The 27560-nt window shown below is 40.9% G+C and overlaps 1 protein-coding gene and 1 pseudogene across 2 annotated transcripts in view; one reads left to right on the top strand and one right to left on the bottom strand.

Moving 5' to 3' along the window:
- Window positions 1–294: 294 nt before the first annotated feature.
- Window positions 295–27560, top strand: part of Tm2d1 (TM2 domain containing 1) — a 47176-nt gene continuing 19910 nt past the window's right edge. For both annotated transcript variants that reach the window (XM_004663197.2, XM_045150092.1), the window contains exons 1-4: window positions 295–459; window positions 2436–2509; window positions 13055–13163; window positions 15251–15342. In XM_004663197.2, the coding sequence (XP_004663254.1) occupies window positions 305–459; window positions 2436–2509; window positions 13055–13163; window positions 15251–15342 (430 nt within the window). In that variant the 5' untranslated portion in view covers window positions 295–304. The remainder of the gene's footprint in view (window positions 460–2435; window positions 2510–13054; window positions 13164–15250; window positions 15343–27560) is intronic.
- On the bottom strand, window positions 23950–24609 carry LOC101616052 (annotated as a pseudogene).

The following is a 27560-nucleotide window of genomic DNA, read 5'->3' as shown; positions in this document are numbered from 1 at the left end:
GGCTCTTCCGCAGTAAGCTCCCATCCCACGAGGACTCCTGGGGATGATATGGCCAGCGCTGACTCAGCGCCTGGGCTCCGCACTTTAGGAGACGCGCGAGCGAGGACAGTCGGGGGCGAACGCCTGGCCCGCGCCGTTCTCTTCTTTCCGCACTCAACCTCCCCGCTACCTGATTCTGCCGCAAGGCGCCCAGGCAGCAGGGAAACCCGCCTCCTCCCGCAGCGCGGGGCCTTTAAGCCCCTGGCTCCTTCCGCGCCTGCGCGGGACCGGAACCGGAAGCGGGAAGGACGCGCCGGGTCCCAACATGGCGGCCGCCTGGGCCGCAGGGCCCTCTTCTCCGGAGGCCGGGGCTGCCCGCCTGTTCCGGGTCCTGTGGCTACTCACGGTCACCGCGGGCCCGTGGGGGAGTGCCGCCGGCTCCGAGGAGCCGCTGAGGTGCGATGACCTCAAGGTGGGACAATATCCTCCGCCTCTCCTGACCGGGCCGGGAGGTGGGACGGTCGTGGCGTGGGCGGGACCGAGCCTGCCGCGGGGGTGGGGGGCTTGCTCCTCAGGTGTGCCAGGCTTGGTCTTGGAGGCCTACGAGCTTGGCCACGTCGAGGGAGAGCGCTAAGCCACTTCGTGTCCCCACTTGTCTTTGACGTTACCTGGCTAATCTCCTGATATGCTGAGATGGGCTTGTCTGCCCTAGTCCTGCTCCGCTTTGTAACCTTGAGCAAATGTTTAAAGTCGATTTTCTCAGGTGTAAACAACGTTGGTTAACTGTGACACCACCTTAAAGGACTGTTGTAATATTTAAAGTAGTCGAGTTGAGATAACTACAGCTGTATCTGGCGCAGTGCGGGTACCTTGTTAGCTGTTTATTTACAGACTAGGAAACTGAAGCTAAAATATAATTAGGTGAATTCTTTTTCCTACAGTTTTGTGATAGAGAGGATGAAATGTCAGTTATGCTCAAATAGGAGCTTTTGTGCAAGAATACGTAATATTTTACAGATGCTTTTTTTAAAAAAGTATTTATTTATTCATTTGAGAGAGGGAAAGAGAGAGAGAGAATGAAAACGGGCGTGCCAGGCCTCCAGCCACTGCAAACAAACTCCAGATGCATGTGCCACCTTGTGCATCTGGCTTACGTGGGTTCTGGGGAATCGCACACCTAAGCCCTTTGGCTTTGTGGGCAAGCGCCCTAACCGCTAAGCCATCTCTCCAGCCTCTGCTTTTTTTGTTTTGTTTTGTTTTGTTTTTCGGTAGGGTCTTACTCTAGTCCAGGCTGACTTGAAACTCACTATGTTGTCTCAGGGTGGCCTCGAACTCATGGTGATCCTCCTACCTCTGCCTCCCGAGTGCTGGGATTAAAGGCGTGTGTCACCACGCCCGGCTGTTTTTTTCTTTTTTTAATGAGCTTTTTGTTAAGTCTCCATACATACAGACAATTTTCCATGAACATAATCCTCTCTCACCCACCTCCATTTTCTCCCCCTTCCGTCTCTCCCTCCATTAAATCCCTTGATTTCATCTGGCTTTACATGGGTACTGGGGAATTGAACCCAGGCTGTTAGCTTTTAACTGCTGATCCATCTCTCCAGTCCTCTAACCTTGAGGGTTTTTTTGTTGTTGTTGTTTTTGTTTTTGGTCGTGCGTGCGTGCGTGCGTGCGTGCGTGCGTGTGTGTGTGTGTGTTGTTTGTTTGTTTTCTAGCGCAGGCTGACCTGAAATTCACAATGTAGTCTCAGGGTGACCTCAAACTAACAGTTGTCCTCTTACTTCTGCCTTTCAGTGCTGGGATTAAAGGTGTGCCCACTATGCTTGGTTTGTTTTTTTTCTTTCTTTCATTTTTTTTTTAAGTCTTGAGTGTTTTGAACATCAATTATAAATTAAAAAAAAAGTTTTTGGAATGACCAGCCACGTAGAGACAACCATGTTCCTGCAATGTGATGTAAAGTTGTCTTCCACTTGGAATCAGAATACCTGATTTGACTACTTGTCATTTATATGACTGGATAAGCCACTCAGGGTTTGTGCTTCTGAGAATAAGGACGATAATCTGTACCTCATAGGTTTGTGTTACCTAGAACTGAGTGTATGGGGATACTGAGGGCTGTGTAAATTCATCTAATCCAGATCTCTGGGAACTGATTTGTTTCTAATTTGAAACCTCTCGAAGGTTTTTGCATTGTGCTTATTTCCTTAATGAGTTTCTACAAAGATGACACCATCTTCTAGAACTCTTAACATATGTATTTATTTTATATGTCTTTCATAAGTTAATGTTCAAACCTTATTTAGCAACACTGAAAGTATATTTGTACCTAAGGTTGTTGCACTTGGGCAGACCAGCGCCTCTCTTTTGTATGTGAAAATCCACAGGAGTATGTGATCTTAAGGACATAATATTTGTGTTGTAAATGAAGTTTGTATTTCCTTAACCTTTTAAACATACATTTGTAAAGATCCCCAAATAAATGATGCTACTCAAGAACCAGTGAATTGTACAAACTACACAGCTCATGGTAAGATTCCAGAATTGTGTTTTTTTTTTTTTTTTATGTTTTAGTCTTTAAAAATATTGGGCTGGAGATATTGTTCAGTGGTTAAGGCGCTTGTCTGTACAACCTAACAATCTGGGTTCATTTCCCCAGTACCTATGTAAGGCCAGATGCCCGAAGTGGCACATGCATCTGGAGTTGGTTTGCAGTGGCTGGAGGCCCTGGCACATGCATTCTCTCTCTCTTTTCTCTCTCTGTCCAAATAAGTAAATGAAATATTTTATAAAACATTTATAAGAGGAGAGTGAGTGTGTATGTACTCCAGAGCTTCTGCCACTGCAAATGAATTCTAAACACATATGCCAGTTTGTGTGTTTGACTTTTCACAGGTGCTGGAGAATTGAACCTGGACCAGCAGGCCTTGCAAGCAAGTGTCTTTAACTGCTGAGCTATCTTCCCAGCCCTCTTTTTCTTTTTTTTCTTTTCCTTTTTTTTTGGTTTTCTAAGGTAGGGTCTCATTCTGGCTCAGGCTGGCCTGGAATTCACTATGTAGTCTCAGGGTAGCCTTTGAACTCACTGAGATCCTCCTACCTCTGCATCCTGAGTGCTGGAATTAAAGGCATGCACCACCATGCCCGGCTTTTTTTTTTTTTTTTTTTTTGAAGTAGGGTCTTGATGTAACCTAGGCTGACTGGGGAAGGACTTCACTATGTAGTCTCAGGCTGGTCTTGAACTCACAGTGATCCTCCTGAGTGCTTGGATTAAAGGCATGTGCCACCATGTCCAGCTTTTTTTTTTTTTTTAATTAATGTATAAAAATTTATTTTATGTATATAGGGGTGTGGTGTGGTATTTTGATACATCTCAAATACTTATGGCCTTTAATGTTTTAAAGATTGTTATACAGAACTAGTTCCTTATTCCTTTTTTGGGGGAGGGGGTTCAAGGTAGGGTTTTGCTCTGGTCCAGGTTGACCAGGAATTAACTATGTAGTCTCATGGTGGCCTCGAACTCACTGTGATACATCTACCTCTGTTAGGATTAAAGGCATGCGCCACCACACCCAGGTCCTTTTATTTTTATTTGTTTTCAAGCACAGATAGAAGAGAGACAGTGACAATGGGTACACCAGGGTCTCCAGCAGCATCAAATTCCAGGTGCATGCACCACTTTGTGCATCTGGCTTTTTATTTGAGAGAGAGAAAACAGGAGGGGGTGAGGAGAAAGAATATGAGAATGAATGGCGCGCAGGGGCCTCCAGCCACTGAAAACAAACTCCAGATGCATGTGCCACCTTGTGCATCTGGCTTATGTGAGTCCTGGGGAATCAATCCTGGGTCCTTGGGCTTTGCAAGCAAGCGCTTCAACTGCTAAGCCATCTCTTCAGCCCCTAGTTATGTTTTTTTTTTTAATTTAAATTTTAATTTATTTGATGGAAAAAGAGGGAGGGAGGGGGAGAGAGAGAGAGAGAATGGGTGTGCCAGGGCCTACAGCCACTGCAAACAAACTCCAGACCTGTACGCCCCCTTGTGCATCTGGATCATGTGGGCCCTGGGGAATTGAACCTGGGTCCTTTGGCTTTGCAGGCAAACGCCTTAACCGCTAAGCCATCCCTCCAGCCCCCTAGTTACGGTTTTAATTTACTTTATTTTTATTTATGTATTTAATTTTGAGATAGGACCTCACTGTGTTGCCCAGACTAGTCTTGAACTGGTTAGACTGATGTGATCCGCTTGCCTCTTTCTAGGACTTGGGGATGTATATCCCCATGCTTGTCACATCCCTGACCTACACTATGCTAGGTTGTTTTTTGGGGCAGGTTCACGCTGTAGCCCAGGCTGACCTGGAACTCTTTAGGCTGGAATGGCCTTCAACTTGTGCTAATCCTCCTACTTTAGCTTTACAAGTGCTGGGATTACAACTAGAGCACCCTTTTTTACCTCTGCCAGACATGTTTAGAATCTCTGCAGCAGTGTAAGTTTTCCTTCACTCTGACACTTCTTCTCCCTAGTGTACCTTTCTTGATGTTCTGAGCTTGGAGCATGAGGTTTTGTTTTTGTTTTGACTTGAGGGAGGGTCTCACTCTAGACCAGGCTGACCCGGATCTCACTCTGTAGCCAAGCTGGTCTTGAACTTGCAGCAATCCTCCCTCCTCAGCCTCCTGAGTGCTGGGATTAAAGGTGTGACGAACATTCCCTGCATTTAGGAGGCTGAGGTAGGAGGACCCCTGCAAGTTCAAGGTCAGCCTGGGCTACAGAATAAATTCCAGGTCAGCTTGGACTGCAGTGAGACCCTGCCTCAAAATATCAAAAAAGGGGGCATGAGAAGATTGCTCAGTGCTTAGAAGTGCTTGTTTGCAAATCCTGCTGTTCTGGGTTCATTTCCTAAGCTACCTACATAAGCTGGATACAAACTGTGGTGCAAGCATCTGGTGTTCATTTGCACGGGCAAGAGATCCTGGCACACAATATATAGGCAAATAAATAAAATTAGAAAACAAACCAAAACACTGCCAGACATGGTGGTGTATTCCTTTAATCCCGGCACTCTTTGGCAGAGGTAGGAGGGTTACTGTGAGTTCAAGTCTACCCTGAGAGAGAGACTACATAGAGAATTCCAGGTTAGCCTGGGCTAGTGAAAGACCCTACCTCAGGAAAACAAAACAACAACAACAACAAAAACCCCACCAAAACAAACTTTGCTTGTCTAGCATGTGTAAGACCTTGTATTTGGTATTTGGTTCCTAGGAAACAAAAGGAGTTTATTCTTTTTTTTTGGAGGTAGGGTCTCACTTCAGCCCAGGCTGACCTGGAATTCACTCTATTCTCAGGATGGCCTCAAACTCATTGTGATCCTCCTACCTCTGCCACCTGAGTGCTGGTAGTAAAGGTGTGTGCCACCATGCCTAGCTTATAATGCATTTTTTTTTCTTTTTCTTTTTAAACTTTTTATTTATTTTTTGTTTGTTTGAGGTAGGGTTTCACTCTAGCCCAGGCTGACCTGGAATTCACTCTGTATTCTCAGGGTGCCCTCGAACTCATGGCAATCCTTCTACCTCTGCCTCCCAAGTGCAGGGATTAAAGGCGTGCACCACCATGTCTGGACCAGGTCTGGGTCACATAATGCTTTTTTAAAAAAATTTATTTTGGCTGGGCGTGGTGGTGCACGCCTTTAATCCCAGAACTGTGGAGGCAGAGGTAGGAAGATCACCGTGAGTTTGAGGCTACCCTGAGACCACAGAGTGAATACCAGCTCAGCCTGGACCAGAGAGAGACCCTACCTTAAAAAACAAAACAAAACAAAAAAATTATTTTGTTTATTGACAACTTCCATAATTTTAGACAATAACCCCTGGTAATTCCCTCCTTCCCCCCACTTTCCCTGTTGAAAGGCCGCTCTCCATCAAATCCCAACTGCAATTGTAATGTTTTATATTGTAACTGTTGGAGACCTGATTTTATTTTAATTTTTGTTTTTCAAGGTAGAGGCTCACTCTAGCCTAGACTGACCTGGAATTCACTATGTAGTCTCAGGCTGGCCTCACAATCTCAGCAGTCCTCCTGCTCCCAAGTGCTGAGATTAAAGGCATGTGCCACCATGCCTAGTGAAGACCTGATTTTAGACAACAATGTAACAAAGCTGTGTGACTAGAAAGTAAGTTTCCCAAGTGTGTGTATGTGTTTTCCATGACTATGAGAAAATACCTGAGATCAAACAGTGTAAAAGAGGAAAGGTTTATTTTCATCCCATGATTCAGAAGTATCAGCCCATGGCTTGATGGCTTCATTGCTTTTTAGGCCTGTGATAAGGCAGAAACATCATGGCAGAAGAACATGGTTGTAGAATGTTGCTTACTTATTAGCATCCAGGAAACAGAAGGCAGGATCTGGACAAGGTGTACCTTTCAAGGCAAGTTCCCATTGAACTAATCTTCCGAATCCCAGTGAGTTCAACTGTGAACTCATGAATGGATTAGCTGGTTGATAAAGTTAGCACCCTCATGACCTGTTCACCTCCCAGAAGCCCATTGGTGTAGCATATGAGCATTCAGGGAACTTTTCAGATTCAAACCGTAGTAGCAAGGAAATTGTAGAGATCAATTATCTAAAATTCAGTGATAGAATTCTGTGTTGCATGGCTTGTTCTCAGTCCTATACTTACTAGTTTGTTTGTGAGAAGATTGAACACTGGTGTGAGGGATGCTGTGCTCGTAGATATTCTTGCAGATCACCTCTTTGTGGAAAGTGAGATATTACTCAAGAAGTTTTCAAGGCATTTCTTTGGCTTACATGCCTGATGATTGAAATAATGGCCTGCAAACTGAAATAGCTGTACTTCTGGGAATGGGTTGAGGTAAAAGGGTTAAACACAGAGATGATGAATCAGTTTCCTGGGTTTTATTATGTTTACTCTTCATTGTCAAATTGAATGGATTTGGAATTGCCTAGGAGACACATCTGGATGTCTCATGGAAGGTATTTTCAGAGATGAGTAAAGACCCACTTGGAATGTGGGTGGCCCATCTCCTTGGCTGGGATCCTGAACTGAATAAAAGGAAGACAGAGAACAGCCGGGAGCCAGCATCTATCTCTGCTTCCTGGTCTGCCCAGAAGTGAGCCAGCCAGTAGCCTCCTCCTCCCTTTGTTCTGTGTTTCCTGCCATGATGGAATGAATATCTGTGAGCCAGAATCAATGCTGCCTCCCTGATCAGGTATTTGGTCATAGCAATGAGAAAGGTAATATAGGCTATTAGAACAGTTCCACAAACTCGGTGACTAAACACATTGGATGTCTGCATTCCTGAGGCTAGGAGTCTTGAGTCAGGGTGTGACAGAGCCTTTCTCAGGCTTTTGAGTGGAATCTTTTATTACTTCTTGCAAACTTTGGTGGTAGCCAGTGATCTTGGTATTCATTGACTTATAACTTCATCAGCTCCGTCTTTTTCTCCTGTGTGTCTTCACATTGTTCTATCTTTGTGTGTGGGACCAATTTCCTTTGTGTAAATAAGGATGTCTTATTTAATACAGGGCCCACTTCAATGATGTTGCAGTCCGGTTCGCATTGCTGTTAGAAATCACCCAACCAAGAGCAGCTTCTGGGAAAAAGAGATTTATTTTGGCTTACAGGCTCGAGGGGAAGCTTCACGATGGCAGGGGAAAACGATGACATGAGCCGAGGGTGGACATCACCCCCTGGCCAACAGAAGGTGGACCACAGCAACAGGAGGGTGTGCCAAACACTGGCATGGGGAAACTGGCTATAAAGCCCATAAGCCCGCCCCCAATAATACACTCCCTCCAGGAGGCCTTAATTCCCAAATGTCCATCAGCTGGGAACCTAGCATTCAGAACACCTAAGTTTATGGGGGACACCTGAATCAAACCACCACATTCCGCCCTGGCCCCCATAAACTGATATCCATGCATGATGTAAAATACAATGCATTCAGTCTGACTTTAAAAGTCCCCATAGTTTTGTATCAATCCCAATGATGTTCATACATCCCCATAGTTCAAGATCTTTTAACTGAGCCATAATACCAAAATATAACCTCAAAAAACCCATAATGGCACAGATTAATATTCACACTGCAAAAGATGGCATTGGGCATAGCAAAGAAACATTCAATTAATACAAGATTTAAACAACCAGGGCAAATATCAAACTCTGTAGCTTCAAGTCCAACAACTCTAGCCAGTGACAAATCTTCAAGTCCGATAATTCTAACCAGCAACAAGTCTCTGGCATTCCAATTCCACCCCTCCAGCTAGGCTACTCACAGTCCTGGAAAACTTCATCGGGACTGGCAGCTCCTTGGCAGCCATCTCATGGTCCCGGCATCTCCACTGGGTCTCCATTGCAAGCCAGGGTTCATCCTCATGGCCCCATGGGGTCTCTATGCAGGCAACCAGCAAACCCGCTTCACACTGCCCATGGCCATTTCCAAAACACAAGACCGTGTTGCAAACTCAATGACCCTCTTTCCAGCATTTCTTATACTCCACGATACCAGGTAGGGGGCCAATTTGTTAATCCAGGGGGGGAATAAAGCAGACTTTGAAGAACAGGACACTCCTTGAGCACCCAGGCCCCTTCAAAAGAGTCGACATTCTTCTTGTTGCCCCAGCGCAGGTCAGCTGGCCCAGTCTCAAAGGTTGTCATCTCTCAGTTGCAGCTGAACGGGCAACAGTTCACCCAAAGATTTTTCTTTCTGTGCCATATTCCTCTGCTCACACCAGTTCATTTCTACACAAAGGAACCCTGCACAACTTCTCAGGACATGGGCATAAGAGCAAGCTTCTCACACAAACTGCTAGCCCAGTCCAGGCACAGCTCTTTCTCACCCACATAAGCCAAAAATCACAGTCCGTAGTTCTTACTGCCTTCAGGTCTTTCAGCTCTGACCAGGATAGACCATCAAGCTGTACTTACAGCACTGCAAAGCATCTCTTAGGCCAAAGTTTCAACTTCTTCCACTTTCCTCTTGAAAATCAGCTCCAAAAAGGCTGAAGCCACAGTCAGGTGTCTAGCAGCAACCCCACTCCTTGGTACCACTTTACTGTCGCAGTCCGGTTCGCATTGCTGTTAGAAATCACCCAACCAAGAGCAGCTTCTGGGAAAAAGAGATTTATTTTGGCTTACAGGCTCGAGGGGAAGCTTCACGATGGCAGGGGAAAACGATGACATGAGCCGAGGGTGGACATCACCCCCTGGCCAACAGAAGGTGGACCACAGCAACAGGAGGGTGTGCCAAACACTGGCATGGGGAAACTGGCTATAAAGCCCATAAGCCCGCCCCCAATAATACACTCCCTCCAGGAGGCCTTAATTCCCAAATGTCCATCAGCTGGGAACCTAGCATTCAGAACACCTAAGTTTATGGGGGACACCTGAATCAAACCACCACAAGTGAGGTCGTCTGAATTTGATTAAACCTACCAAGAATCTATTTCACAATAAGGTCACATTTTGATGTACTGAGGATTTGGACTTCAAAATGTATATGTATGTATATGTATAAATAACCAAACATGCATATATCTATATATGCACATACACATATACATGGTATAGTTTAGTCCATAACAAACGTTTTCATTTGCACTGTTTCCTACAGTGGAAACAAAATTTATGTATTGTAATGAAGACATTTTCATACCATATCTCTAGTGGATCATGACTACCAAATTTCTCAGTCTTATTTTAAAGAACACTATGTCATTGTAATTTATTATTTTATCTACCTATCTACATAGTATATAAAATATATTTATTTATTTGAGAGAAAGAGGCAGAGAGAGAATGGGCACGCCAGGGTCACCAGCCCCTGCCAACAAACTCCAGATGCATATGCCCTCTTGTGCATCTGGCGTATGTGGGCCCTAGAGAGTTGAACTGGGATCCTTTGGCTTTGCAGGCAAATGCCTTAACCACGAAGCCATCTCTCCAACCCCCTATTTTATATTTTTTGAGACAGCTGACCTTGAACTAACTCTGTAGCCCAGACTGGTCTTGAACTCAAATGATCTTCCTACCTCAGCCTCCTGAGTACTGGGATTAAAAGTTGTTAGCCACCATGCCTGGCTTAGCATTGCAATCTTAATGACAATATAAATATATTGTGTACTGCAAATTTTTGGAGCTATTTCAGTTTATAATAAAAAATTCAAATGCCAAATATGTGGAGTACATAGCTTTTGAAAATTATTTAGGAATGAATGGTGTAACCAAATTTTTGAAGACCATCTGTCTTGAGCAGGGTTCTTCAAGCTCCTTGCTATTATGTTTCATGTTGTTTTAGTGTGTGTTTGGTTGTATGTGCTCGTGTATGTGGAGGCCAAAAAAAAAGCCCTGGTTGTCATGCCTTTGGTGCTTGTTATCTTTTCATTAAGGTGGGATCTGTCATTGTCCTGGAGGTTGCCAAGTAGGCTAGACTAGCTGGCCAGTGAGCCTCAGGGATCTTCCTATCTGTGCCTCCCCAGGGCTAAGATTGCAAGTATTTTGCTGTCATGCCCAGCTTTTCAAAAATGTGGTTTCTGGGGATTGAACTTAGTTCCCCTGTTTGCATAATAACTTTACTGACTGAGCTGTTTCCCCAGCCCGTTTTTAGTTTTGTTTTTTGAGACAGTTTTCATGTATCTCACCCTGCCTTGAAATTGACATACAGATGAGGATGGTATTGGACTTCCCATTCTCCTCCCTCCAACTCATGAGTGTTGGGATTATAGGAGTGTGCCACTATACCTAATTTTGCTATTAATGTGTTGGATTTGATTGTTCATTTTGGGAGAGACTGTCTCATGCACCACAGTGACTCTATGATTAGGTGATCTTAGTGCTATTTTTACTTAAAGGGAATCCAAATATTAAAATAGACTGAAATGGACTTAGTGCTTTTAGGACAGTGTCTGTGTGACACATAGTAAGATCTGTAGTGCTTGCTCATGTTATGTCATGTGGGTTCCAAGTATCAATTAAAATTTCTAAATGTTGAACTAATACACTACACAAGTCCTACATTCAAGAAGCAAATATAAGCTGGGCATGGTGGCACATGCCTTTAATGCCAGAACTCGGTTGCCTTGAGTTTGAGGCCACCCTGAGACTACATAGTGAAATCCAGGTCAGCCTAGACAAGAGTGAGACCCTACCTTGAAAAACCACCAAAAAAAAAAGAAAAAAAAGAAACAAATATACTCATTCTCACACATAAATAACTACAAATTAAAAAGTTAGGGCAGGAGAGATGGCTTAGCAGTTAAGGTGCTTGCAAAGCCTCAGGGGTCAGGTCCAATTCCCTAGATCTCACGTAAACTGGATGCACATAGCAGCTCATATGTCTGGAGTTCATTTGCAGTGGCTATATGCCCTGGCATGCCCATTCTTATTCCCCCTCTCTCTATCTCTCTCATGAATAAATAAAAATAAAAAATAAAATTAAGCAATTATTGGGCTGGAGAGATGGCTTAGCGGTTAAGCACTTGCCTGTGATCCTGGTTCGTGGCTCGACTCCCTAGGACCCACATTAGCCAGATGCACAAGGGGGTACACGCGTCTGGAATTCGTTTGCAGTGGCTGGAGGCCCTGGTGCACCCATTTTCTCTCCCTCTGTCTATCTGCCTCTTTGTTCCTCTGTCACTCTCAAATAAATAAATAAAAATAACAACAAAAAAAATTTTAAAAAGAAGCAAATATATTTAAATAGAACAAAAATCTTGCTGGGCATGGTGGTACACACCTTTAATCCCAGCATTTGGAAGTAGAGGTGGGAGGGTCACTGTGCATTTGAGGCCATCCTGAGACTACATAGTGACTTCCAGGTCAGCCTGGGCTACAGTGAGACTGTACCACTTGAAAATAAACAAACAAACAAAAAACAATTTATGGCAGCTGTTTTCTGTAGTAGTTAATATAAACTGGAAATACAAATAGTATTTTATATTAAAATTGTATATTAAAATGACAATAAGTTACCAAATAAATTGTCAGCAAAATTCCAGTGTTCTTCATCAAGAGATGAAGTAAAAAGCAGTAATATTTTGTAATTCTTCCTTTGCAGAGGCAAGAGAGTGAACTTGATGGTTCCTATGTGTATCTCACAGTGTGGCAGTTTTTACATGTTTGTGTCAGAAAACCACTTAGTCACCTTTTTTTTTTTTAAGTGTTTTGTTTATTTTATTTGTTTGAAAGCAACAGACAGAGAGAGAAAGAGGCAGATAGGGGGAGGGAAGGGGGGGAGGGAGGGAGGGAGAGAGAGGGAAGGAAGAGAAGAGGGAGGGAGGGAGAATGAATGGGCCTGCCAGGGCCTCCAGCCACTGCAAACAAACTCCAGACATGTGTGCCCCCCTTGTGCATCTGGCTAACGTGGGTCCTGGGGAATCAAGCCTTGAACGGAGGTCTTTAGGCTTCACAGGCAAGCGCTTAACCGCTAAGCCATCTCTCCAGCCCTAGTCATCTTTTTTTCTTTTTTGGTTTTTCAAGGTAGGGTCTCACTTTAGCTCAGGCTGACCTAGAATTCACTATGTAGTCTCAGGGTGGCCTCAAACTCATGGCAATTCTCCTACCTCTGCCTCCCAAGTGCTGGGATAAAAGGTGTGTGCCACCATGCCTGGCCTTAGTCATATTACTTTTATATGTAAATGTATATAATATGTAATGCATGTCTTAGAAGTGAATGCATATATAATATGCAATGCATGTCTTTTCTTTCTTTCTTTCCTTCCTTCCTTCCTTCCTTCCTTCCTTCCTTCCTTCCTTCCTTCCTTCCTTCCTTCCTTCCTTCCTTCCTTCCTTTGGTTTTTCGAGGTAGGGTCTCACTCTATCCCAGGCTGACTTGGAACTCACTCTGTAGCCCCAGGCTGGCCTCAAACTCATGGAGATTCTCTTAACCTCTGAGTGCTGGGATTAAAGGCTTGCGTTACTTGGCATATGTGATACAATTATTTAATTTCCTATCTAAATTAAAGAATGTGTCAGATGTTACATTGGAAGGTGGTTTGCTATGATGTTATAGGTTCTTTTGTGCTTTTTCAGTCTTAGAAAAAAACAATTGACTTTTTCTGCCTTTAGTTTCATGTTTTCCAGCACCCAACATAACTTGTAAGAATTTCAGTGGTAATGAAACACATTTTACTGGAAATGAAGTTGGCTTTTATAAGCCCATATCTTGCCGAAATGTGTAAGTACCTTAATGAAACTTAAAATATTTCTTCTTAGTTTCTTTTAGTAAAGAGATAGATTATGAGGGAAATCTTGCAAATATAATGATTATCTTTTTTTGTCTGTCAGAAACCCTCTACTTGTTTACTTTTATTTATTTAAAGATTTATTGTGTGTGTGTATGTAAAGGGGGGGGGTGCCCCAAGGTCTGTCACTACTGCAAATAAATGCTAGATACATGCACCACTTTCTGTGTTTGGCTTTTTGGATGCCTGGGAATTGAACTCAGGCCAGCAGCTTTTACAGACAAGCACCTTTAAGTACTCAGCCATCTCTTCAGTCCCAAACATTTTTTTTTTCTTTTTTTCTTTTTTCCAAGTATGGTCTCACTGTAGCTCAGGCTGACCTGGAACTCACTAGTCCCAGGCTGTTACCTCCCAAGTGCTGGGATTAAAAGTGAGGACCAGCCGGGCGTGGTGGCGCACGCCTTTAATCCCAACACTTGGGAGGCAGAGGTAGGAGGATCACTGTGAGTTCGAGGCCACCCTGAGACTCCTTAGTGAATTCCAGGTCAGCCTGGGCTAGAGTGAAACCCTACCTCAAAAAACCAAAAAAAAAAAAAGAAAAAAAAAAAAGTGAGGACCACCATGGCTGGCTCATGGTAATTGCCTTGTAAATTTCATTTCCCTCCCTAGCAAACTCTAAAATGTTTGTTTATTATTTATTTGCAAGGCGAGAGAATGAATGAGAATGAGTATGCCAGAGCCTCTTTGCCACTGCAAATAAACACTAGACGCATGTGTCACTTTGTGCATCTGGTTTTACATGAGTATTGGGTACTTGGATCCATAATGGTAGATGTAGCCTCTTTAGTCAAACTTTTTGAAAAAAATATTTCTATAATACTTAGCTATTAGGAAGTTTTCTTTTAATGCAATATGGCCATTTAGCTATGCTAAAATTCACCAGTAGTCTTTGTTACTCTCAAATGCTATTCATAGTGTATATTTTGATCTTTCTATGACATTGGCTATGTCCTTTTAAAATACTTTCTTTTCTTGACTTCTAGTATTAAACTGGAATGAGAATTCTTTAGTTAGTATACCTTTGCTTGTCTCCAAAATTAAATCACTAGTCTTTTTTTTTTTTTTTAAAGAAACAAGTTTGTTAAATCGTAGCAATATAGGGTTTAGGGGTAGTTTGTTCTATTATTGTGACAGTTATTGACAAATACTCACCTACTGTTTATTTTTAGCACAACAGCCAGAGTAACGAGTAACTAACCGGATCACACTGCATCTTAAAATCTTGCACTAGTAGCTTCCCCTTTCTCTCTCAGAAACATTTATCAGAGTATTTGTGGTAGTATACAAATATTGCTTCTTCCAGGCTTGTAGTCTCCCACTAGTCTCTCCCTTGTTTATTCTGCCCTGGCTATACCTGCCACCTTACCAGACCTCACCCACAAAGCCATGCTGCTGTTTTCTGTGCTGAGGACACTCCTTCCTCAGAGCCTGGACTGGCTGAACTCATTTATTCCCTCAGGTCTCTCTCTCTCTCTCATAACCCCATGTAAATAGCCGTTATATTCTATATTCTCTATATACCCTGGAATTCTTTTTTATTGTTACTGTTTTTAAATAGCATCTATGACTTTCTTTTTTTGAAAAATTTTCTTTTTCATTTATTTTAATTTTTTTTTTCGAGGTAGGGTCTCACTCTAGCCCAGGCTGACCTGGAATTCACTGTGGAGTCTCAGGGTGGTCTCGAACTCATGGCAATCCTCCTACCTCTGCCTCCTGAGTGCTGGGATTAAAGGCATGTGCCACCATACCATGCCCAGGCTGATTTACTTTTTAAATACTTGTGTTTTGGCTTACTGTCACTAAAATGTAATCCCTTCAAGGACAGGGGTCATTGCTGCTTATTTTCATTAGTTTGTTCCATAAGGTTAGAAGGTGTCACTAGGCATCCAAAAAGGATTAATGGGATGAATGTATGATTGAATGAGCCAAATAAATAAGTAGCAACTTATAGGTTTGTTTCATAAAGTGTTCATATGTCAGAAATACATTATTATGATGCTTATGTTATAATTCTTTGCAGAAATGGCTATTCATACAAAGTGGCTGTCGCATTATCTCTCTTTCTGGGATGGTTGGGAGCAGATCGATTTTACCTAGGATACCCTGCCTTAGGTGAGTAGTGAATCCTTGTGAAACATGTTTTAAAATTCTCTTAAATGTATGTATTATGGATTAAAACTTTACTTTTTTATTTTTATTTTTTATTTATTTGAAAGCCACAGAGAGAAGGGGGGGTGTGCCAGGGCCTCCAGCTGCTGCAAACAAATTCCAGACACGTGCGCCCCCTTGTGCATCTGGCTAATGTGTGTCCTGGAGAATCGAGCCTCGAACCAGGGTCCTTAGGCTTCACAGGCAAGCGTTTAACCACTAAGCCATCTCTCCAGCCCCAAATCTTTACTTTTTAAAGTTCCACATTATTAGAGTCAAGTAGTATTTTTCTCCACATTGAGAGCTATTAATTAGGTGTGTGATTCAACTTAAGAAAGAGCTATTTACTTTGTGTATTGATCTTTATAAAAAACATACCTGAGGGTGTAGGCACTTAGTGGTAGATTCAGATTCAGAGTGGAAGACCAGGAGGGCAGTTTCTGGTATCTTTTTGTAATGGTAGGAGTGGGATTGGGGAAAAAGAGAGATAGGAGGAGGGATACAGAGTGTGTTAAAAGGGGGTAGGTGTTGGGGCTGGGATGATGGCTCAGCAGTTAAGGGCAATTGCTTGCAAAGCCTGCTGCCCCAGGTTCAATCCCTCGTACCCACATAAAGCCATATACGCAAAGTGGCACATGTATCTGGAGTTTGTTTGCTGGGCTAGAGGTTCTGCCAGACCATTTCTTTTCTGTCTCTATATCTTTCTGTCACTCTGCTTATAAATAAATTTAAATATATGTATTTTTTTAAATACGTATTTTTTAAGATGGTGAGGGGGTGTTGCATGCACATGGATCAGGAGAGCTGAAAGAGTGTGGGTGTTATGGGGGTGGGGAGAAGAACTGCCTTGCAAGGGAGTCCATGGGTGGTAGACAGATGTGTGGGCTGGGGGTGGAGGTGGCCTTCCCTCCCCTTAGCCCACTTGTCCTCTGTTACCATGGGGTCTCAGGGTTAGCATGGCCAGGTGGTAATAGAGAGAGGGGAAGACAGGGAGTTCGTGGGCACTGTGAGTGCTGGTGCTGTGTACACAGCACATGCTCAGTGAGCACATATTCTTTTTATTTTATTTTACTTTATTATTTTATTTAATTTTTATTAACATTTTCCATGATTATAAAAAGAATCCCATGGTAATAACCTCCCCCCCCACTTTCCCCTTTGACATTCCATTCTCTATCATATTACCTCCCTATCTCAATCATTGTACTTACATATATACAATACCAACCTATTAAGTACCCTTCTCCCTTCCTTTCTCTTCCCTTTATATCTCCTTTTTAACTTACTGGCCTCTGCTACTAAGTATTTTCCTTCTCACGCAAAACCCAATCATCTGTACCTAGGATCCACATATGAGGGAGAACATGTGGCGCTTGGCTTTCTGGACCTGGGTGGGTTACCTCACTTAGTATAATCCTTTCCAGGTCCATCCATTTTTCTGCAAATTTCATAACTTCATTTTTCTTTACCGCTGAGTAGAACTCCATTGTATAAATGTGCCACATCTTCATTATCCACTCATCAGTTGATGGACATCTAGGCTGGTTCCATTTCCCAGCTATTGTGAATTGAGCAGCAATAAACATGGTTGAGCACTTACTTCTAAGGAAATGAGATGAGGCCTTCGGATATGTGCCTAGGAGTGCTATAGCTGGGTCATATGGTACATCAATCTTTAGCTGTTTTAGGAACCTCCACACTGATTTCCACAATGGCTGGACCAGATTGCATTCCCACCAGCAGTGTAGAAGGGTTCCTCTTTTTCCACATCCCCGCCAACATTTATGATCATTTGTTTTCATGATGGTGGCCAATCTGACAGGAGTGAGATGGAATCTCAATGTAGTTTTAATCTGCATTTCCCTGATGACTAGTGACTTAGAGCATTTTTTTAGATGCTTATATGCCATTCTTATTTCTTCCTTTGAGAACTCAGTATTTAGCTCCATAGCCCATTTTTTGATTGGCTTGTTTGATTCCTTATTATTTAACTTTTTGAGTTCTTTGTATATCCTAGATATTAATTCTTTATCAGATATATAGCTGGCGAAGATTTTTTCTCATTCTGTAGGTTGCCTCTTTGCTTTTTTCACTGTGTCCTTTGCGGTGCAAAATCTTTGTAATTTCATCAGGTCCCAGTGGTTAATCTGTGGTTTTATTGCCTGAGCAGTTGGGGTTGTATTCAGAAAGTCTTTGCCAAGACCAATATGTTGAAGGGTTTCCCCTACTTTTTCCTCTAGCAGTTTCAGAGTTTCCGGTCTGATGTTAAGGTCTTTAATCCATTTGGACTTAATTCTTGTGCATGGCAAGAGAGAAGAATCTATTTTCATCCTTCTGCAGATATATATCCAGTTTTCAAAACACCATTTGCTGAAGAGGCTGTCTTTTCTCCAATGAGTATTTTTGGCATTTTTATCGAATATCAGGTGGCTATTGCTACCTGGGCTTACTTCTGGGTCCTCTATTCTGTTCCACTGATCTACATGTCTTTTTTTGAGTGAGCACATATTCTTTCTTCCCAAAAATTTTTCTTTTACTTGAATAATTATCATTGTATCCTGGGAATGGTGACAACTATTTTCAGAACAACTTGGCATTGGCATGTTGGTGATAACATGAGCTGGGTTAGGAGCCTAGCTTTTGCCACCTCTTTTGATCCCTCTCCATGCCTTCCTCCTAGCTTGACTCTTCATGGTTGCCATAGTTACTCGTGCTTACAAAAACTATATTTGACTATGACTTTTGTCATGAGGTGGAGGGTTTGCCTTGAGTTGAAGGTTCGCCTGGGGATAAAGAGTGAATCCCAGGCTAGCTTGGGCTACAGTGAGATCCTGTCTTGAAAAAACAATAAAAATAAAAAGTTGGGGCTGGAGAGATGGCTTAGCGGTTAAGCGCTTGCCTGTGAAGCCTAAGGACCCCGGTTCGAGGCTCAGTTCCCCAGGTCCCACGTTAGCCAGATGCACAAGGGGGCGCACACGTCTGGAGTTCGTTTGCAGAGGCTGGAAGTCCTGGCGTGCCCATTCTATCTCTCTCCCTCTATCTGTCTTTCTCCCTGTGTCTGTCGCTCTCAAATAAATAAATAAATAATTTAAAAAATTAAAAAATAAAAAAAAAAAGTTGGAGATGGACGTGTGGCAGGTGAGCTAAAGAGAAGGTGATGTAGTGCTCCTGGTCTGGATAATACAACTATACCTTCATGACATTCCTTAGAGCAGCTGCGTCCTTCCACAGCACAGCTAGAAACTGTCAGATACCCAAAATAAACCTTATTTAGTCTTTCCCTTTTAGTTCATGAATGGGTGGAGAAACTGAGTTCTCAGAGTTCATAATGAGAAAATAACAGCCTGGTGTTACTCTCCAAACGTTCTGACTCCCTGCATTTTCCTGTCCTTTGTTAACATGTTTTTGGAAAGACTTTTAACTTAAAATGTTTTGCCCAGTCCTGGTACTTTCAGTTGAAAGGATTCCTGTCATTCAAAGCATTTTTAACTATATAAAACAACGTTGATTAGTATAAAAGTAGTTATAGATACAATCTTAAATTCTATATTTTTTAGAGAGAGTGGGGGAGAGAGAGAGGGAATTGGTGTGTGAGAGCCTCAGCCACTGCATTTGAACTCTAGATACTTGAGCCACCTAGTGGACTTGTGCTTGCCTCATCTTTGTGCATCTGGCTTATGTGGGATCTGGAGAGTCAAACATGGGTCCTTATACTTTGTAGGTAAGTGCCTTAACTGCTAAGCCATCTCTCTAGCCCTCTTATGTTCTTTTTAAAAGTTCTTTAGCTTGCTGGGTGTATTGGTACACACCTTTAATCTCAGCAATCAGGGGGCAGAAGTAGGAAGATCACTGTGAGTTCAAGGCCACCCTGAGCATACATAATGAATTCTAGTTCAGCCTGGACTAGAGTAAAACCCTGCCTCCAAAAAAAAAAAAAACCAAAAACCAGAAACAAAAATAATTTTTTTTTTAGCTTTAAATCTTCAAGCTCTTAATATCAAATTTAGGGCCTTATTCATGCTACTTAAATGCTGAGCCACTCAACTGTTCTTCAACTGTAGCATCGCATGGTGTGTGGGTTTTCCTGTTTGTCTTTAGTAGTTGTTGTGGTGTTAGTATTTGTGTTGCTCTTTTTTCTTTTCTTTACAGTTGAATACAACTTCATTGTGTGTATATGCATCACGTCTTCATGATCCATTCACCAGTTATTGGGCATCTAGGCTGATTCCGTTTCCTAGCTATTGTGAACGGAGCAGCAACAAACATGGCTGAGCAAATATCTACGGTAAAGTGTAGAGTCCTTAGGGTATGTGGCCAGGAGTGGAATAGCTGGGTCATAGGGTAGATTTGATTTTAGGTTTTTAAGAAACCTCCATGCAGATTTCCATAGTAACTATATCAGTTACCAGTTTACACTCCCACCAATAGTGAATTAGGGTTCCTCTGACCCCATATCATTGCCAGCATTTGCTGTCATTTGATTTTTTCTTTTTCAAGGTAGGGTCTCACTGTAGCCCAGACTGATCTGGAACTCACTATGTAGTCTCAGGTGGCCTTGAACTCATGGCAATCTTCTTACCTCTGTCTCCCAGGTGCTGAGATTAAAGGCATGATTTAACCATGCTGAGTTCATTTGATTCTTTTTTGTTTCGTTTTTTAAAATTTTTATTAGCATTTATGTTACTGATTCATAGAATACACTTTGAACCATGAGGTACAGCAGCTGCCTGTGAGAGAGTTTAACATGTAAACCTCAAAATTTTGAGTGATTTTTTTTTTCTTAAGCTGCCATGGATGGGAAAAGACAAGGAAAATCTAGCATTCAAGACCCTGGAACCTTATTTCTCTAAAATAAATAAATAAATAATTAAATAAATAAACAGGATCCAGGCATGGTGGCACAAGCCTTTAATCCCAGCAATCAGGAGGCAGAGGTAGGAGGATCACTGTGAGTTCGAGGCCACCCTGAGACTACATAGTAAATTCCAGGTCAGCCTGAACTAGAGTGAAACCCTACCTAAAAAAATTTTAAAACAGGTAATTCTAAGCTATCATTTCTTTACTGGAATGTTCTTTTACAGACAAAGATAATGTAAATACTGAAATGAAGTTATGTTTGTTATGGAATTACAGATTAAAACAGTTATTTAAAAAAAAATTCGGCAGGTAACTGCTCGTTTACTTTACACCAAGTTGAGATCCTAATACACACATCTCAACTTTATAATTCAAGATTTTAGTTAATGATTTCTGATTCACTTGAATTACCATGGTAATTAGACAGTTAGGATACCTTATATTTTCTTATAAAGGACATGCTTAACATTTTGTTACATTACTTCTAAACACATATTAAGCACAAAATCCCTCTAAAATGAACAGTCTGCTCTAGAAGTTAGGTAAGGTTAAAAGTTAGTATCAAAAGCTATCACACTTTTACCATTTCCACCATAGGGTAAAGTCAAATCTGCGAAGTTAACTATTGTCTATACATCTAACAGATCTGAAGTTAAAATGAACCAATTAGCTAAAATTAGATTAATACTGCCATTCCATCTTGAATATTTTCAGTATGTTTCATATTTTCAAAGTGGACAGTAAAGAGGTTCCCTGTTTTAGCACAATTTCACTTTAAATTTTGTATCTAGATTTCATATTTATGTTAAAACTGGGTGGTTTCTCATGCCATTCAAATCCTCTAGAAAATAAATCATGATTGGTCATGTTTATCACAACTATCACAAAACATTACTGGAAATAAGAGTAATAGAAATGGGGCCAAATAGAGTAAACAGGAAGAACTACTTCAACAGAAAGCAGATCCAAGAAGAAACAAACTTGTGATAATACACCTCATGTTTTGTCCACAGCAGTAGTGTACTGAAAATGAAGGCAGTCCCTAGTGTGAGACTGTCTTCAGTGTCTAGAGCTGGACATGCACTTTAAGTGAGAACCTAAAAATGATAGTCATTAGAAAAAGTGGAAAATTACCAGTTACAAATTGCTATCAATAACCTAATCTGTATTTTTGGTAAGAACATTAGTGAGAATATGTATTTTTATGAAACTAACAAAAAAAAATCCACAAATAATTCCAGGTCAGCCTGAGCTACAGTGAAACCCTACCAAAAAACAAAACAAAACAAAAAAAAAAAAACAAGTACCTCATATTTTTAAAATTTGAATTTTCTTTTATGAACATTATTTTAAGCAGAATTTCTGCTTAAAGAAGTATCACAGATTATGATGTGACTATAAGAGATCTTTGCTGACCTGATAGTGATGTATATATAGAAAAGCTGTGCTATCTGGTAAGTTCTTTACCATCTAGAGCTTTTGAACACTCAATGCAATATTGACTCCACTAAATTATAACACCAATGTCCTAATCATACAACTAAGTACTAGCTAACAATGGGATTAACATTGCTGTATTTAGGGTAAGATAGGAAAAGGGATGGGAAATCAGAAGAGGACTACCACATGAGCCAACAAGAATCAACTCTTAATACTCATTTTTACTCTCCCAGTATGCCAGGTTGAAGAGCTTTTCCTGTGCTTTGCATCATAAGGAGGAAAGCAAAGCAAGTTACATGATGTAACAAGTTACTTTGCATAGTGCCTCTTGGTATTAAGGAAATATATGGATATCATTCCCATCAGTAAAAGCACCTCAAGAGAGGACTGAGAAAAGTAAAATACAAAGGAATTATGTTTGTGCTCCCCTAAAGTCATCAATACAAAAAGTTAAAAACACTCTCCTGTCTTCCCTCATATCATACTTAAAATAGTAAAAATGTTTTTCTTACAACACACACATATGTATGTATATAAATAAAAACATGGAAAACTAAAGACCCATAAAGTAACTTTGCTAATGCAAATTGTGTGGGAAATTTGGATTAAAGAACTGATTGATATGATAAAGCTATGCACACATTGCTTTGCCAATAAATGCATCTCCAAACAACATCTATCTGAGCTGGAACAACCTCACAGAATCATGAAGACAAAGGAAGTAAATGTTCCATATTCCAAATAACTTAGTAATGTTTCTTCAAGCCTCACACATTCACTTTAAACTTTCACTTTAAATTTATGGTTAAAAAACAAAACAAATTACAGAAAAAAAATGTTAACTTGGTGTTCTATATATTCATTTACAGGTCATGAGGATTTAATTCATTTATTAACCATGCAAGGCACTTTTCTTTTGTGGGGGACTTCATTCTGGAAAAAAAAAGTGCTACACTGGTTATCTTATTTAGAAACATTTTGGACTAATGCTAAAAAGCATCAGGCAACTCTCAAAGCAACATATTTGTCTTTTTTTAAAAAATTATTTATTTATTTATTTGAGAGCGACAGACACAGAGAGAAAGACAGATAGAGGGAGAGAGAGAGAATGGGCGCGCCAGGGCTTCCAGCCTCTGCAAACGAACTCCAGACGCGTGCGCCCCCTTGTGCATCTGGCTAACGTGGGACCTGGGGAACCGAGCCTTGAACCAGGGTCCTTAGGCTTCACAGGCAAGCGCTTAATCGCTAAGCCATCTCTCCAGCCCACAACATATTTGTCTTTTAAAAAGTGAGAAATATAGCACTATCCTTACTTTAAGCATTTAGTACTACAAAGTATAGCCATTTTCTCTGATCATTAAACTTTTTTTCTCTTATAAATTAAGAAATATTAATTGGATTAGTTGGATTTAGTAAAATTAGGAGAGTTGGCTAATGTCATGCTTTAAAGATATTAAGGTACCAATAAGTATTTTTTAAAAATTTTTTTGTTCATTTTTTATTTATTTATTTGAGAGCGACAGACAAAGAGAGAAAGACAGGTAGAGGGAGAGAGAGAGAATGGGCGCGCCAGGGCTTCCAGCCTCTGCAAATGAGCTCCAGACGCGTGCGCCCCCTTGTGCATCTGGCTATCATGGGACCTGGGGAACCGAGCCTCGAACCGGGGTCCTTAGGCTTCACAGGCAAGCGCTTAACCACTCAGCCATCTCTCCAGCCCACCAATAAGTTTTAAAAATTGTTAATTAAGTTAATAAATCATACTAAAAATGTAGCAGAGTCCTATATTTTATGTTTATGTAAAAGGTTCCATCATAAAATTGAACTATAAAGTTGTTTTTAAAATGTAATTAATATGCAGAGCACAAGATGAATTTTTAGCAAACCTTAGGAAATTCTTCTGTTATAAATTACCCAAAATTTATAAACAAATCCCCCCTGACTTGCACTTTGTTTAAGGTAATAGCTTTATACCATACAAATAAATTTCAAGTATGAAAAGTGCATTATCGCAATAATACCTCTTTGCAAGTCCAAAATTCTTTGTTTATAATAAAACTATTATTTTTTTTTAAAGTCAGGCCATCAGTGCTATCTATTGTAAGAAGTCCAGCAACATCTTCTTACAATGTTGCCCAACAAATTGTACAGAAATGTCTGGAAGCAACATGACTAGAAAGAAACTACTTGTGGTTTTTTGCCATTTTACATTAATATCTCTAGGATTTTTCTCCTTTCCAAAAAGAAATTCACACCCTCTATAATATTCCTTGAAGGTCAGCCATTCTGTGCAGTTGCCACTTGCATATTTCCAAAATCATCATCATCTTCATGTGTTTTTTTCAAACTTCCTGTGGTACCAGAATGAACAGATAAGGACCTTTCCAGGTGGAGTGGCAACATCATCTGTATTGTTAATTTTGCTAAGTAGATGGCTTTATATTCCTTAAGTTGGTGGACAAATCCAGCAATAGGATTAATACAAAATCTTCTTTCTTGGACATAAGTAAATGCATCTCTCTATTTCATCCCAAATGTTTCCATAATGTATGCAATAACAAAGGCAACACTTCTGGAAATACTTGCATTTCCATGGATAAGAACTTTTCCTCCATTTTGCAAGCTTCCATCAATAAATTCTTTAGTCATAGGGAAAAAATATATTTCAACTGGATTATCTGCAATATTCAATTCTAAATATCTAAATAATTGTTGAAAGTTTGGTTTAATAAGGTTTGCTTTGATATTTGTCATATGCAAATTGTATAAGTAATCCCATGTTTCTGGAGTATAGGTAGCTTGCTTTTTATAGCAGAAGAATATGAACCCAAGAACAATCCAGGTAAAATTTCTTGCATCTCTCATCTCATAGAGTACATCCTCAGCGTTGTCTTTGCACTGTGGGAGCGAGGGGAACTCCAGCTTCATGTCGTCCATGGCCCCAGGGCCACGTGGAGGCAGTGACCAGCTGGCTGGCTGGCTGGCTGGCTGGGTGGGGTGTGAGGGTTGAGGAAGCCTGATGTGACCCAACCCTCGAGCTGGTTGCTTTGGCAACAGGAAGCAGGGCCGACCAACAGGCAGCTGGCTTGCAACTAACACTCGCCAACCAGAGGATCCCGGTGGTGACCAGGAAGAGGTGGGCAGGGTGGTGTGGACACAGCCATCTTGCTGCTGCTGTCCCCTTCCATGGAGTCTCTGTGCCCCTCAGGAAGCTCTTCAAATATTTCTTTAGCCTGCTTTTGTTGTGGAATATCCTTATTTCTCCATCTATTTGAATGGATAGCTTTGCAGGATGAAGTAACCTTGGTTGACAGTGTTATCTTTCACAAGTTGGAATATATCACTCCAAGCCCTTCTGGTTTCTAGAGTTTGTGTTGAGTAATCTGCTGTGATCCTGGTGGGCACGCCTTTGTATATGACTTGATTTTTCTTTCTAACTGCTTTCAATATATTTTCTTTGGTTTGTATTAATTATAATTATAGTTTAATTATAATATGGCAAGGAGAGGTTCTTTTTAAGTTTGGTCTGTTTGATGTTCTAAAGGTGTCCTGTATCTGCATTAGCATATCTTTCCCAATTTGGGGGAAGTTTTCTATGATTTTGTTGAGAACGCCTACTGTGCCTTTGGAGTAAAATTCTTCTCCTTCCACTACACCCTGAATTCTTATGTTTGATTTTTTTATAGTGTCCTGAATATCTTGAAATTTTATTCATATTTTCCTATTAGCTTGTCTTTCTTTTTGTTTGACCTGGTCTTCTAGTTTAGATATTCTGTCCTCTCCTTCATCCATTCTACTGATGAGATTTTCTATAGAGTTTTTAATTTCACTGACTGTGTTCTTGATTGCTGTTATTTCTAACTGGTTTTTCTTTGTTATCTCCATTTCCTTATTATATGTCTGGTATTGACCTCCTTATTTCATTAAATTGGTTTCCTGTGTCTTCTTTGATTCCTTTGATTTCCTTCTGACTTTTAAAGTTTATGTTGGGTAATTTACTGTGATCCTGATGGGTTTGACTTTGTATATGACTTGATTTTTCTCTTTAACTGCTTTCAATATATTTTCTTTGGTTTGTGTGGTTTGTAGTTTAATTATAATATGACCGTGAGAGATTGTTTCCTGATTTTGTCTGTTTGACATTTTATAGGCTTCCTGTATCTGCATTGGCATCACTTTCCCTCTTTTTTAAAAAAATTTTGTTTGTTGCTTATTTTTTATTTATTTAATTGAGAGCGACAGAGAGAAAGAGGTAGAGAGAGAGAGGAGGGGGAAGGGCACTCGTGCACAAACGGGCATGCCAGGAACTCCAGCCACTGCAAAAAAACTCTAGACACGTGGGCCCCTTGTGCATCTGGCTGATGTGGGTTCTGGGTAATCGAGTCTTGCCCTGGGGTCCTTAGGTTTCACAGGCAAGCACTTTACTGCTAAGCCATCTCTCCTGCCCTCACTTTCCCTCTTGGGGGAAGTTTTCTTCTATGATTTTTGTTGAAAATACTTGTTATGCCTTTGGAGTGAAATTCTTCTATTATGCCCTGAATTCTTTTTTTTTTTTTAATTTTTATTAGCATTTTCCATGAGTATAAAAAAATATCCCATGGTAATTCCTTCCCTCCCCCCCACACTTTCCCCTTTGACATTCCATTCTCTATCATATTACCTCCTCATCTCAATCATTCTACTTACATATATAAAATATCAACCTATTAAGCACCCTCCTCCCTTCCTTTCTCTTCACTTTATGTCTCCTTGTTAACTTACTGGCCTCTGCTACTAAGTACTTTCCTTCTCACACAGAAGCCCAATCATCTGTAGCTGGGATCACATATGAGAGAGAACATGTGACGCTTGGCTTTCTGGGCCTGGGTTACCTCACTTAGTATAATCCTTTCCAGGTCCATCCATTTTTCTGCAAATTTCATAACTTCATTTTTCTTTACCGCTGAGTAGAACTCCATTGTATAAATGTGCCACATCTTCATTATCCACTCATCAGTTGATGGACATCTAGGCTGGTTCCATTTCCCAGCTATTGTGAATTGAGCAGCAATAAACATGGTTGAGCACTTACTTCTAAGGAAATGAGATGAGGCCTTCGGATATGTGTCTAGGAGTGCTATAGCTGGGTCATATGGTACATCAATCTTTAGCTGTTTTAGGAACCTCCACACTGATTTCCACAATGGCTGGACCAGATTGCATTCCCACCAGCAGTGTAGAAGGGTTCCTTTTTTTCCACATCCCTGCCAACATTTATGATCATTTGTTTTCATGATGGTGGCCAATCTGACAGGAGTGAGATGGAATCTCAATGTAGTTTTAATCTGCATTTCCCTGATGACTAGTGACGTAGAACATTTTTTTTAGATGCTTATATGCCATTCATATTTCTTCCTTTGAGAATGCTCTGTTTAGCTCCATAGCCCATTTTTTGATTGGCTTGTTTGATTCCTTATTATTTAACTTTTTGAGTTCTTTGTGTATCCTAGATATTAATCCTCTATCAGATATATAGCTGGCGAAGATTTTTTCCCATTCTGTAGGTTGCCTCTTTGCTTTTTTCACTGTGTTGTTTGCAGTGCAAAATCTTTGTAATTCCATGAAGTCCCAATGATTAATCTGTGGTTTTATTTCCTGAGCAATTGGGGTTGTATTCAGAAAGTCTTTGCCAAGACCAATATGTTGAAGGGTTTCCCCTACTTTTTCCTCTAGCAGTTTCAGAGTATCAGGTCTGATGTTAAGGTCTTTAATCCATTTGGACTTAGTTCTTGTGCATGACGAAAGAGAAGAATCTATTTTCATCCTTCTGCAGATATATATCCAGTTTTGCCAACACCATTTGCTGAAGAGGCTGTCTCTTCTCCAATGAGTATTTTTGGCATTTTTAT

Source organism: Jaculus jaculus, chromosome 5, assembly GCF_020740685.1.
Source record: "Jaculus jaculus isolate mJacJac1 chromosome 5, mJacJac1.mat.Y.cur, whole genome shotgun sequence".
NCBI lineage: Eukaryota > Metazoa > Chordata > Mammalia > Rodentia > Dipodidae > Jaculus > Jaculus jaculus.
The sequence above is the reverse complement of the archived record's forward strand: the minus strand, read 5'-3'. Positions and strand labels throughout refer to the sequence as shown.